This window comes from Lactuca serriola, chromosome 9 (genome assembly GCF_051521515.1).
Source record: "Lactuca serriola cultivar US96UC23 chromosome 9, Lser_US96UC23_V15, whole genome shotgun sequence".
Classification (NCBI taxonomy): domain Eukaryota; kingdom Viridiplantae; phylum Streptophyta; class Magnoliopsida; order Asterales; family Asteraceae; genus Lactuca; species Lactuca serriola.
The window spans coordinates 113,398,379-113,412,505 of NC_136416.1; the positions used below are offsets into that span (position 1 = coordinate 113,398,379).

The 14,127-nt window shown below is 37.6% G+C and overlaps 1 protein-coding gene across 1 annotated transcript; it reads left to right on the top strand.

Moving 5' to 3' along the window:
• Positions 1-739: 739 nt before the first annotated feature.
• LOC145076042 (uncharacterized) lies at positions 740-2,232 on the top strand. Its single transcript, XM_079022061.1, has 3 exons — positions 740-814; positions 1,037-1,129; positions 1,501-2,232. The coding sequence occupies exons 1-3, from the start codon at positions 740-742 to the stop codon at positions 2,230-2,232; spliced, it is 900 nt and encodes a 299-aa protein (XP_078878187.1).
• Positions 2,233-14,127: the final 11,895 nt, after the last annotated feature.

The window sequence follows — 14,127 nt, forward strand, 5'->3', positions numbered from 1 at the left end:
TCAAAATATACCACTCCGGAAGTAAAGTTTCAAATTCTAAGGAGGATCACTTGGTTAGAAAGTGTCAGGAAGTCTTGGTGGATCCTAATCAAGCATCTCTGTCTTGATAAGTGATAAAAGTTAAAGAGGTCACTTAGGGGGAAATTGTTAGAACACTGAAAGTGACCCTCTTGAACTTTCCTGGAATCGCAGCCAACTTACTACCGCAATGAAAGCTTCTACCGCAGTCATTCGAAGTCAGAAGACAACAAGCTTTTCTACTTAGTATATTTTGTCTTTTCTTTACGCTTTCTATTTTCCAGTATGCCTTGCATGGCTACTTCTAGAAGTTATCGTCTGTAATGTTTGAGTCTCTATAAGTAGAGCTCACTTGTTCTGAATCAAACACGTATCTTCAAGTATCTTTACTACTTATCTCAGAAATTTTCTCCTCTCTCACTTCTTACTATCATATTTGATCATAATCTCTCTTCGGAGAAAGTCCTTGTGACTTATTCACTAAGTCTGATCTCACTAACTAATCTTGGTTTGAATGCATTCCAAGTTATGAATCAACTTATGTGTATTCTTGATATAACAATTGTTGTCATTTACATTACTTTACTTTCCATTTTGTTCAAGTGTGTCTCAAAGTTTTTCTCTCAACAGAAGTCCCAGCGCAAAGGAAAAATGTATCCATTAAATCTGAATCCGATACGAGGGAAGCCCGTTATATGTCTTCTAACGAAAGATCATTGTGATGAAAAGTGGCGGTGGCATCGTCGACACACAACATAACTTCAAAGACACCAACAAGCTAGTTCTTGGTGATCATGTGAGAGGACTGTCACTTCTAAAGTTCGAATAGTAACATTTGTGTGCTGCATGCGAAATGGGAAAACAAAGCCGAAAGAGTAATCTCACACGTATTAACACAAAGATCATCGAACCTCTTGAGCTTCTACATATCAATCTATGCGGTCCATCGGCCATAGAAAGTATCGGTGGTAGTACGTACATTTTTGTAATAGTTGATGAATTTTCACGTTTCACCTAGGTTTTCTTTCTTAAACAGAAATCAGAGGCAACTCCAAAGCTCAAGAACTTTATTAAGCAAGTGGAGCTTCAAATGCGAGAGGTGGTTAGAAATGTCCGTAGTGACAAGGGGCTGGAATTCAAAAACCAAGAGTTTGAAGAATTTCTTTCTAAAAAGGGAGTGTCTCACAACTTCTCTGCTCCCTATACTCCACAACAAAATGGTGTAGTTGAAAGGCAAAATCGTTCGTTGTGTGAAGCGGCCGAACCATGCTTAGCATCGCCTCTCTACCTTTGTACTTCTGGGCTGATGCAATTGCAGCTGTTTGCTATACTCAAAATCGAACCTTCCTCAATAAGCGATTTTCCATCACACCATATCAAATTCTGAATAATCGCAAGCCTAACGTTAAGTTTTTTCATGTTTTCTATTCCAGGAGTTTTATCTTTAATTCTAAAGAGAACTGAAGCTAGTTCGATGTGAAGGTAGACGAATGGATCTTTCTTGGCTATGCTCTTACCTCCAAGGCATATAGGGTGCTGAATAAAAGATCAAAGAAGATCAAAGAAACCTACTATGTCACTTTTGATGATAATTATGTTAAGAAACTTCAACCAACCGAAAGTCCAATGGAGGAAATATTTCAACAAATGGGTCACATTACGACACCTATATCAAATTTGTTTGAAGAGTACATATTGCTCTTTGATGAACCGGAGAAAGCCATTCTCTCTGAATCAAACGCAACTGTTAATAAGGTCGACTATCTAACGAAGATAATCATCGAAGCTGCAAAAGCTATGGAAAATGAATCTCATGATTCTAGAAAACCACAAGGTCGAAATGCACCTCAAGGTCCAAGTAAATCTCAAGGTCCAAATGAACCTCAAGGTCCAAACGAACCTCAAGGTCTAAGAAAACCTACAAATGACCGCACCACATTCGAGGGGGAGAGGTTATCTACACCGAAACGACCCGATGTGTTATTCCAGGGGGAGAACATATCTCCCACAAAGAACCATGCAAATGCAATCGAGGGGGATAATTCTGAACCAGATGTTGAAATTGTTTCATCATTCGAGGGGGAGAACAATAATACAAACGACGAAGATACTCAATCAGAATTTAAAGAAGAGATAAATGTTGAATTGGATCCTGCTTATGATCCAGATTTCCCTTCACTCATAAAATGGACACGTGATAATCTAAAAACTTAAGTAATTGGCGAATCATCTGGGGGGGAGGGGGGTTCTCACACACTCTCAAATGAAAGCAAAGTGAATTGCTTTATTCTCTCAAGTAGAATTTTGTGTGTTTAATTCGTTTGTTTCCAAGATTAAGACAAAAACAGTCGATTCTACACTTGATTTATCTGACTGGGACAGGCAAGGCAAGACGAGCTAAATGAGTTCGAGCGAAACCGAGTCTGGAGACTGATTCCCACATCAAAGGATGCATTTGTGGTTGGTTTGAAATGGGTATTCTTGGAATAAGATGGATAAATAAGGGAACGTGATACGTAACAAGGCAAGGCTAGTAGTTAAGGGATATTGTGAGGAACAAGGGATAAACTATGAAGAAACCTTTGCTCATGTAGCAAGGTTAGAATCAGTTCGGATCTTTCTGCATACGCTGCTCATAAGAATTTCGAAGTCTTTCAAATGGACATCAAGTGTGCATTTTTGAATGGAGAACTAGAAGAGACTGTGTATGTTAAGCAAACACCTCGCTTTGTGAACGAGAAGTATCCCAATAATTGCTACATTCTAGACAAGCCAGTTTACGGTCTGATGCATGCCTCGAGAGCCTGGTATGAAACACTAACTCGTTTTCTAAAAATGTCTAAATTCAAACAAGGTTCAGTTGACCCAACCTTCTTTCGCAAGAAAGAGGGTGAACACCTAATGATTGTCCAAATTTATGTCGATGACATCATCTTCGGTTCTACGAATCCTAGCTTAACAACTGAATTCTGGAAGTTGATGGAGACTACGTTTGAGATGAGCTCAATGGGTCCAGTTAACTTTTTCCTTGGACTGAACATAAGACAGGGACTCGAAGGCATCATCATTAATTAGGAGGATTACACGAAGACTCTACTGGCTAAGTTTGGTATGATGGGAGACTCTAAAGTAAAGGTTCCAATGACATTCAAAATGAAGCTAACACCATCTCTGGAGAAATCAGCTCCTAATATGACCCTCTATCGTCAAATGATAGGGTCTCTAATGTATCTAACAGTTAGTAGACGATATATTATGTTTTTTGTCTGCTATTGTGCCAGGTTCCAAGCTAATCCACGCGAACCTCATATGGTGGCTGTGAAAAATATCCTCAGGTATTTGAAGCGAACCTCGTCTCCCGGTCTTTGGTACCCAGTAAAAACTAGCTGCTTTATTCAAGCATTCTATGATGCTGATCTTGGAGGATGTGGGTTAGACTGAAAGAGCACAACTGGTGGGTGTCAATTCCTTAATGGAAAACTGGTTAGCTGGAAATCCAAGAAGCAAACATGTGTGTCTCTTTCGACGGCCGAAGTTGAATATATTGTTGCAGCATCTTGCACTTCACAGGTCATATGGATACAAAATCAACTTAGAGACTATGGCCTAAACATGAAGATGAATCCCCTCTATTGTGACTCAGAAAGCGCTATTCGAATATGTCACAACCCAGTGCAACACTCCAAAACGAAACATATAGAACTAAGATACCACTTCATCAAGGATCACGTTGAAGATGGTAACATGGAGATTCACTTTGTTCGATCTGCTTATCAATTAGCTGACATTTTCACTAAAGTCTTACCTGAAGCAAGCTTTAATAAAATACTTCAAGGCTTAGGAATGATGGAAGTTGAATTAGTACCGAAACCCTTTTCGCCTCATTAAAATTGGACAAGTGAAATAGAGAGAACGATTGGTCTATTTCGGTTTCGGATTTTTTGGGAACAGAAATGAACCGAACGCTCGGTCCATTTCGCTTCATCACTCCAAAGGTGAAGTTTCGGTTGTATAATTTTTGTACCTATGTATGTCTTTTCTCAGTTGATTTATGTTTTTCTTTTCTTTTCATAAAATCCAAAATCTTTTCTTTTCCGTTTTTATTTCTTTTTAGAAAAATTCATAAAACTCAAAAATATTTTCTTTTTTGATTTTATTTCTTTTCAGAAAAATTCATAAAACTAAAAAATATTTTCTTTTCTGTTTTTAATTCTTTTCAGAAAATTCATAATCTCAAAAAGATTTTCTTTTCTGTTATTATTTCTTTTCAGAAAAATTCATAAAACACAAAAATACCTTCTTTTCTGTTTTTATTTCTTTTCAGAAAAAATTCACAAAATTCAAAAATATTTTTGTTTATGTCTTGTTTTTTTTCATGTGCTTAGTTTTCATTTTAACTTTTTCACACTAAAAGGCTCATAGACAACTTCACATGACGGAGCTTGAGCAGGTATATCTCTTTTTCTTTGCACTAGCTACGTGTCCCAAGAAGCATGTTATTGTATGTTGTCCAAAGCCTCAAAGACTTCAAGTGAAGCCTTACTGATTCGATATATACAAATCGATTCTTCCTAATCAGGCTGATAAAATCTCTTAAATCATGAGCTACCTTACTCTTTTCATATTGAGTCAATTGCTTGGTCACTTTCACACAAAAGAGGTACTTTCAGTTATTTAACCATATCTACACCTTTCTCTATCATATTTCATTTCATATTTGTAACCCTTGAGACTCTCAGAATTTACCACTGAGGTTTACGGTTACACAACATCTGCGTTAATGATCTTAGTTTTGTTTCACTACGTGCTAAGTGAAACCCAAAATCCAACACCTACAATGAATTGACGGTGAACACTCAAACGTTCTAATGTTTTACCCAAGTATTAACGAAACCACCTGAGTGGGAGGCACCAATAAATCTCCTTTTGTTTTTGTGCGATCTTTATGAAATTATCTAATACCAAGACTTTTCTACCCAAGACTCTAAAAGAAATCCAAGCGAAATCGATGACTTCGGATGAGGCTGCTGATGAGAGCTTGACTGCGGATCCTTGTGGGTTGCGGTAGACTAAGTTAAGAGGGTCACTTCATGTTTCAACAGTAGTTCCCACCTTAACCTCAGTCCCTGTTACTAAAGAACCCTCTCAACCAAAATTCAAGAGACTCAAGCAACTTGTCTCTTCGAAGAAGCGCCCCCCGCAACATAGTAAGGAAAGGTGAAAATCCTTCCAAGGCACATAATCACATGATTGTAGAATTTTCTACAAACTCCTCTTCCTCTGAATCCCAAACTCATGACAAACCTGTGAATGTGGATGAATCCACAAGTGATGAATCTGATAATCTCTTTAGACGAAAGAAGCTTAAGATTAACCCTAGCAAGAGCCAAATGCATGATCGGACAAATACCATAGTCTCTCAAAAGACTCTGGTAGTCCATGGAGCCCCTGCAACCTTATTCGCATCCACCATCACTAGCTACTCGGATGCATCAAGTGCATCTGTTTCAATTAAACATGGAGACAACACCCCAGTTGGATCCCAAGAGGATCCCATTGGTACACATCGCCCTAAGGTCACCAGGGCAAGTAACCTTCGTTATTTTAAGCCAGAGGAGTTGCGCTCCATTCTTCTCTCTGTCACCCAAACATTTCAAACAGATAACCAATTGCAGAGCACCTCTTTCGCCCATGCCAGAACCGAACCGAGGCCACACTTGACTACGGGTCAAGGAGACCAAGGAAGTTCATGAAATCCTACTCCACCACCATTACACACATGTGGTTTAGGCATGATGAGCACTATTGTGCTAGGATCCACGAACCCAGGGGACACCCCGGTGCGAACTCATGGATTTGACAGTTATTTCTCAGATGACTCCTAGACCGAATATCAGCCAAACACTGAGTCCGAAGTTACGATGTACAAAGCCTTCCGCAGAGCGTTCCACGCCCGCAAGGATTAACAAACAAAGAAGCAACAGAAAATGGAACAGGTATTGCTAACCGTAGCAAAATACTAGGCATAAGCTTTCAGCAATCCCAAAACTGTTCATGATCTTTTGCAAATGAAGATTGGATGTCTCACATGGAATTCATGGTGAAAAAAGTAAAAATCTTCATGGTATTGGTTCATCTAAACCCCCCCCCCCCCCACTGTTGAAACACAAGGCTCAAAAGTAGATGGAACCGCAATTGAGATCAGTTCCGAACCAATGTTTGGTTTGGATGATCTTGATGTTGACGAAATAGATCAGCCTCCTCACTTAGATGACATCATGATGATCTTTGATGAAGAAGAAAAGTCCAGTGGCTCTCAAAACTCCAACTCTAAGCCAATGGAGAAGAAAAAGAAGATGAAGATGGCGGTAACTCGCAAAGAATTTCTCAGTCATCAAGATAAAGTGGACAATATTCTAGCCGCAGTCATAACCCCTCGTCCGCAATAGACTGAAGTTGTTGGGCCGCAGTCCCTAGCAGAATGGATTGAACGTCTCGAAACAAGGGAAAGACTGGCTGTTGAAAGGATTTCCTTAAAGGTGAAAATAGACATCCGAGCCCTAGATAACAACAGAACTGCTGATCACAAAGGTTCCTAGCGACTCTTGAATGCATGATCCAAGAAGTATCCGCAATCAAGGCTCAACTCCAATCTATAATTGCGGATCAAGTAGTCTAGTCAAAGAAGCTTGTTGAGGAAACTCACAATGCTTATGAGTCCACAATTGCGGTCCTTCAACCCACAATGAACAACTTAAGGCGCTCTCTGTCCGCAAGCTCCCATGGTCAAGAAATATTGAATCTCACTAAAGAAATTCATCAACTTCTTTTCAACACCAAGATTCCAGACAATCAACAACTCAGTGATATTCTAAAATCCTATTTAAATAAGTTGTTACTTCCTCAAAAGGGGGAAGTGAACACTCACATCTACAACATCATCAATCTACATCAGCAGTCCCTATACCAAACTTTGGTCCATCCCATTTTGGTTCATCACAGCCAACAATTAAAACTCATCAACCAACTCCACAACACACTCCTCAACAAACTCCAATTGTAACTACAGTTACACATAAGCTTCCTTCACCAGTCCAAACTCATCACTCCCCTCACCGAAACACAATTCATCGCATCAAGAACAACATAACTCACTACTTCAGGACCTTCATCAATCCTCACATTGTCAAGAACCTCCATCGGATCTCAAAAAATTTGTAGCCAACAATTTCCTCTAAACATTCCAATGACTCTCCCGCAACCAAACAACATAAAGCAGACTGGAAAGCAACAAAGTTTGTTGAACAAATCTGGAGAGATCATGGGTTTGACACGACAATGAATGAAACACTGATTAACACCTGGGTTAATCCTACATGAAGACTACTTGACGACGACTACATGCCAATTTTGACGTAGGCCGAACCGACTACGGATGGATACTGGGATATCCCCATCCCTCCAAACGTGAAGTTTTTCACTGTCTTTGAACCTTTCGACTACAGTCTTCCCGATGACCAAAGGCTTCCACTTAAATTTGAAAGGTTAACCAGATTCGATGCCAAGCACGGATCTGACTTTGAAAGCATATGGTCTAACGATTGACCATCCAGAGTCAAGAATTACAAGATCATATAATTCATGAAACTAGGGTTCACTCAGTACACATTGATGAGAAGAGGCGACAGTTATATCAGAACTCAGGATGATTTTCCTTGTATGACTCCGGAGGAGATGTTCTTGATTGCTAAAGTATTTCAGATCAAGTCGGAGAAAAATCCCAAGATGAAGAATGCGTATGAAAAGGCATGTGAGTATTTGAAGTCTGTAGTGTGTGACTTCGCAAAGATTGATACAGGTATTCATCCGGTCCTTGCTAAAAACTTCAACCTTCCTGCACTTGATCCAGCACCTGTCTTTACTAAAGGATATCAAGATCGATCCTAAGGTGCAACCAACTTTCCAAAAGTGGGAGTTGTGTTCAAGAGAGTCAACAGCAACGTTAAATACTTCGTACCCATCACAGATATGCACCGTATAACCTGCATGCAATTGCAATTCACCTTGACTTTGGTGCAGTGGACAAAGCACACGACTAATGAAGTAAAATATTAAATTACAAGGAGGCTCACATGGCTAGGTGAAGTAAGAAAGTTTTGGTTGTCACAGATCAAGTTCCTGAAACTCAACAAGTTAAAAGGTTGAAAAGGTCACTTAGGGGGAAAATGTTGAATCAAGAAAGTGACCCTCTTAAACCTCTCAATCGGAAGTCTACTTCTCTACCACAACAAATATTTTTCTACCGCAACCTCAAGTGAAGAAGTCATCTGCAACAACCTCATCTGCAACAAAGAGTAGTTATTTTGTCTCTTAACTTATATGTTTACATAGGATTATCCAATGTACCTTGCATGGACACTTTATCAGAAATTCAGTCTTTGTTTATTCTCCACGTAATTTCTCAATACTCTATAAATAGAGTTCTCTTCTTTTAAATGAAACTACATCTCTTATCTCTCTTAATATCTGAATCTCTTTATCCTTACCTTTTTCTATATTCAAATATCTTTTCTGAACATACACTCATATATTAAGATTGAACTCTCAAACTATTCGTCGGAGCAAGTCCTTGTGACTTCATTCACTTTAAGTTGATCACGTAAACTAACTTGGTTTGATTGCAATCCTTGTTAGGAATCATCTTAGTGTTTACTTGATATATAACTTGTTGTTATTTATATTTCCTTACTTTTCTGCATTTAAATATTCTGTAACTAACTATCTAATAACTCTAACTTCTTATTATTGTTTAGCTTTATGATCCTTTGATATTATCTTTATTCCGCAATCTATAAATTGTTCTAACATTTGTTCAAGTGTGTTTCTCAAAAATTTTTCTCTCAACATGAAGGACTCTCCGTCTTTGATTTTGCTTGTGTTGAGGGACTTTACAACCTCGTATTTCTCTTGACGGGCTTATTGGTGGTACTTTTCCACCAAGTCCTTGTACATCTCATACAACCAGTAATCATCATAGAACCTTTGTAGCTCAGGAGTCATAGTAGCCACCATGAGGCATGCCACTTTGGTAGCATCATTATAGTGTCTCCTATAATCAACTAGTTCTTCAAGAGTAGCTTTTGTTTCATCAATCTCGAGGAGTTCTTTTTCGAGCACATATTCCTTGTCCTCGAAGCATTGAGGCATCTTGATATTTCGCATCCAATCATTGTAATTGGTGCCATCAAAGGTAACCCTCAAGCAGATGTTTAAGAGTGAGAAATTGTTGCTGGAGGAGGAACCAAAAGCATCGTTGGGAGTTGTCATCTCAAAAGCAGGAAAGAAAGGTTTTATTTTCGATAGAAGTAATCCTTAATATAACACCCAAAAGAAATATCAAGGCTACGATCCATGTAGATATTGCACAACTTAGAAAAGGATGTCGTAATCTAATTGTGAAATAAATAAAGGTAAGTAAATGATGATTTGCCAATTTCACCACGAAAATGAAATTTTAAACGAATTAGGTTTTAAATGAAATTCCTAGATCTTTTGAGACTCATTGAACTATTCAGTGTCATGTTTAATCTCAATTATGCTCTTCCATTTGTGATTGGGATACCGAGGATCACAAACAAGATGTGAATAACCACACAAATTAGCTTCGTATTCCCGTCATCATTTAACATCTAATTAATATGTTGGTTAGCCAAACACGCACCGCCAATCAATGATAATTTACGAGACACCCATTGTCACCCTTTACTAGTCTATATTTGTGTCCCTGTTAACCACATACGCTCCACTAATGACTTCTATAAAGCAAAATGTGCAACTTCATGGATTAGCATCAAATTCACATATTTCCTAAAGTAACTAAGAATGAGAATTTTATAAAAAAAAACATTTAGTTACTTTATTAATTTCATTATACCTATTAATGAGAATTATTTGTCCAATCAAACTCGTTCGGCTAACGACCCTCCACCAGTAAAGGTAGCGGTGGGTAAAAGTGGATACTGAATGACGGTCCTTTTATAGGCCGCTTCCTTAAAATCCCCTTATTGTTCAGTTTCATGAATTAGGCGTACTAGCAGTTCAACTGACTTGTCTTATATATATATATATATATATATATATATATATATATATAAACATTTTAATATTACATATAATCTAAGTGTGTATTTTTAAAACTTTTCAAAAATAGTAACTTATATTTTAAAATTTCAAAATAAAGATTCAATTAATTAAATTCAAAAATAAAACCAATCATGAATTTAAGATAAGGATATCAAATTACATCATAAAATATTCAGTTTTATCTTATTAAAACAATATTAAGATAATTATCCTAATAAATCCATGATATAATTAAAGAATCAGATTTTATGGATCTGATAGCACACCACACCATGGCGAGCAATCACCATGCCGTTTTGTGTCGAAAATGCAGGTCAACAGGCCATGTTGGAAGAGCTCCACGGCGTGCTTGTTGAACAAAATGACAAACAAAATTTCACCTTCTTGTTCCAGTTCATATTAGTATCAATTCAATAGAAAACTAAACCTATGCTCTGATACCACTTATGGCTTTTCAACATGACATACAATCTTATGTGTTCATTCAACCCTAATAAGATTTATGTGTTCTCTAATTGAACATAAAATATGAACAACAATGTGTAAACCCTATATATCTCGTAAATAATCAAAAATTACACAATAAGGGTTATGATACATACCTTTGATTGTCATGTAGTAATATCAGTCCTAAAATCTTGATGATGTTGAAGCTTGAGACCAAGTGTCACAAGTGTAACACCTCTAAAGAATCAAAAACATACTTAGCAAGAGAATAAGATATGAAAGAGGAGGAGGAAGCTTCAATTTTCAACCACTCTTCTTAGGATTTCTTGTGGCTGAAAATACGAAGGGTGAGGATCCTTATATAGTGAGGTGACTTAGAGCCAATGCTAGGGTTTTAGGAGGAAACCCTAATTCCTTAGCTTAAGGACCAAGCAGCCCACAACCTCCTATCCAATAGCCCTTGGACGAAATTCTAGGTCCTTCCTAGAATTTTTCGCCCAAGCCTTTTTATGGAGGTTCTATATCTTCTTTCCTCAACTATCAATAAATTGCCAAACAACCGCAACACTTTTAATTAATTCAATTAATCCCAAAACTAATTCCAATTAATTTTTTATTAACAGTTAATTAAGTAATATGATTTCTAATTGATATATTATTTCCAAAACACATTAATAAATCATTCATTTCAATTTATTAATCAAATAATACATTCTTCCTCTTTCTCAATAGGTCATCTTATCTAGTTGCTTGTATGAAGGCAACCCAAAAGGACTATGCTAGTATCAATTCAAGTATATACTAATTATAGTTATGGGCTTAGACAGCTAATCCAACAGATTTTGGCTCGAGACTCCGAGGCACCTCAGGAATTTAGCAGCTCTAGAGAGAGAGAGAGAGAGAGAGAGAGGGGGAGAGAGAGAGATAGAGAGTTTTGATGGTGCATAATGGAGATGCTAACCCCGCTATTCATATTTGAGGTTATTGGGTGCATGCGACGTAAATATATGTGTGCATTGTGCATGGTTATCATGGATCCATTCAGGAGTCGGCAAATGTCCCTATCTCCCTGGGGCACTTCATTCACAATCCGATCGAATCTGGTGTCAGGTGCACGCCATGCAATCGTGTGCACCTCGTGCGCACAAAAAGGATTTTGTAAAATCCATATCTTATGCATACGAGCTCCAATGCTTACCCTCTTTATATCTATATAATGATCTTTACTGGTACTACAACTTTCCTTTGGGTTGTTTTGGATAGTTTGGACTTTTATCTTTTCGCCTAACGGGGGTAAACATAAACGAGTTTACAAAAAACATATATATCTCTCATACGGATCCGATTTCCGACATTCTTTTTCCTAAAGTTTTTATCTCGTATAGTAGTACCATTCTCCTTTTTATAACTTTAGTCAAACTTTAACCAATATCTATGTACCATTATGTTGTCGTAGTAACTATCTACACTATTGATTTTACAATTTACAAAAATCTTAACTCCTCCAACGGAAGTCGGATTTTTACCAATTTTATATCCATGGGATCACGGCATCGAGTACTTTCCAAATATACTACCCTTATAATGGAAGGTACAAGTTTTTGGACGCTTATTTTTTAGTCTAAACGTCGAATAATAACATATTTGATATTTGTTCATAAAATCAAATAGTATAATGTAAAACTATTACATTTATCCTTCCTTACTATATCCTAACGGTGCATGTTGATGTTTTTTTATTAGTTTTCACAATGGTAGATGTGTATATCTTGGGGAGAAAGGACAAAGGAGGCTCTTTATTTTCTTTCATCATATATATGCTAGCGTAAAAGTTGTTTCTCTCCTAAAATCTATAAATCAGGTTAGATGCATTCATTGCATAGTGAAGGTTAATGTCGGTAGGTATGGAAAGAAGTCGAATGGTCTCAAACTAGCATCGAACCCCAGTCATCCGACGGTCCCAAAGGTTAGATGGAATCATATTAGTGTTGGGAAATCATTCGCTGGAGTAGTCTAAGGGAAGCGAATGGATGATTTTCTTCCTCATCCGCCTATTTAGATACCATTGATTTATCTAAAAAGAGCTCCGATGTTGGATTCGTGTAATAGTCGGTGCCTCACTGGTTAATTCAAATACATACAACTATTAAACAATGTACACATCCTCTTTAACTCTAAAGCATCGATTCTAGCATACGTCTGTTATGCAGGTCGGTTGAAAATCATATTAATGTTCCATGCGTAGGGACAGGAGGGGAATTTCCTCCACGGGGAGCACAAATGGAAACAATGTTAAAACTGGGTTGATGTTGGCTTCATAGATGATTAATTTCGTGAGAGGGTTGTCTGAGTTAGGATCTTGGATCTGCCTCTTCACTTGCGCTCTGATGACAACTTAATTTCAAATTCAAGTAGATCATGGAGAGTTTTGGAAATATATGGTCACAGCAGGAACTTAACAAACCTTTCCTCCTGATTTTCAACCATTCTCTCAAACTCATTTGGATCATCAACAACGAAGTGTCGACAATTTTCAATAGTAAATAGTTCACTATAGGAATCACGACATGTAAAAACAATTGGGAGCCATTCTTTAATAGAACGTTCTCGAACCACGAACCCCTGATCATGTAGATTTTGATGGCGGGGAAGGTGGATTTGATTCTGAAGATGTTTTAGAGGAGTCTGATGAGGACAATATGTTGAGAGAAAAACTTTTGAGAAACACACTTGAACAAACGTTAGAAAAAGTTATAGATTGCAGAATAAAGTTAATCTCAAAGGATCATAAAGCTCAACAATAATAAGAAGTTCAGAGTTAGTTGTGAAATATTTAATTGTAGAAAAATAAGGAAATGTAAACGACATCAAGTTATATATCAAGGAAAAACTAAGCTAATTCTTAATAAGGATTGCAATCTAACCAAGTTAGTTTATGTGATCAGCTTAAAGTGAATGAAGTCACAATGACTTGCTCCGAAGGAGACTTTAAGAGTTCGATCTTAATATATGAGTGTAAGTTCAGCAAGATCTTAGAGAGAAGGTAAGGATAAGGAGAGATTCAGATATTAAGAGTGATAAGAGATGTGTTTCATTCAAGAGAAGATAACTCCATATATAGAGCCTCGAGAAATTAGATAGTGAATAAACAAAGACTAAATTATGTTAAAGTGTCCATGCAAGGCACACTGGACAATACAATGTAACAGATAAGTTAAGAAAATAACAAGTCTTTGTTGCGGATGTGTAACATCCCGGAATAGCAAGGGTAAAGTTGAAGGGCTAAAAGAGTAAATGGGAAAGAGCGACTCGACGAGTCCATGGGTGGACTCGGCGATTAGGGTCGCGACTTTGGTCGCGTGTTAAGTGACCAACTCGGCGAGTAGCATGGGTGGACTCGGCGAGTTGGTGCTGAGTGGAGAAAACCCTAAATCCAGAGGTTGAGCCCTATATAAAGAACATAACATCCATTCCCCCAACCTCTTTACTCTTCCTCAAGTCCAGAAACCCTAACCTTCG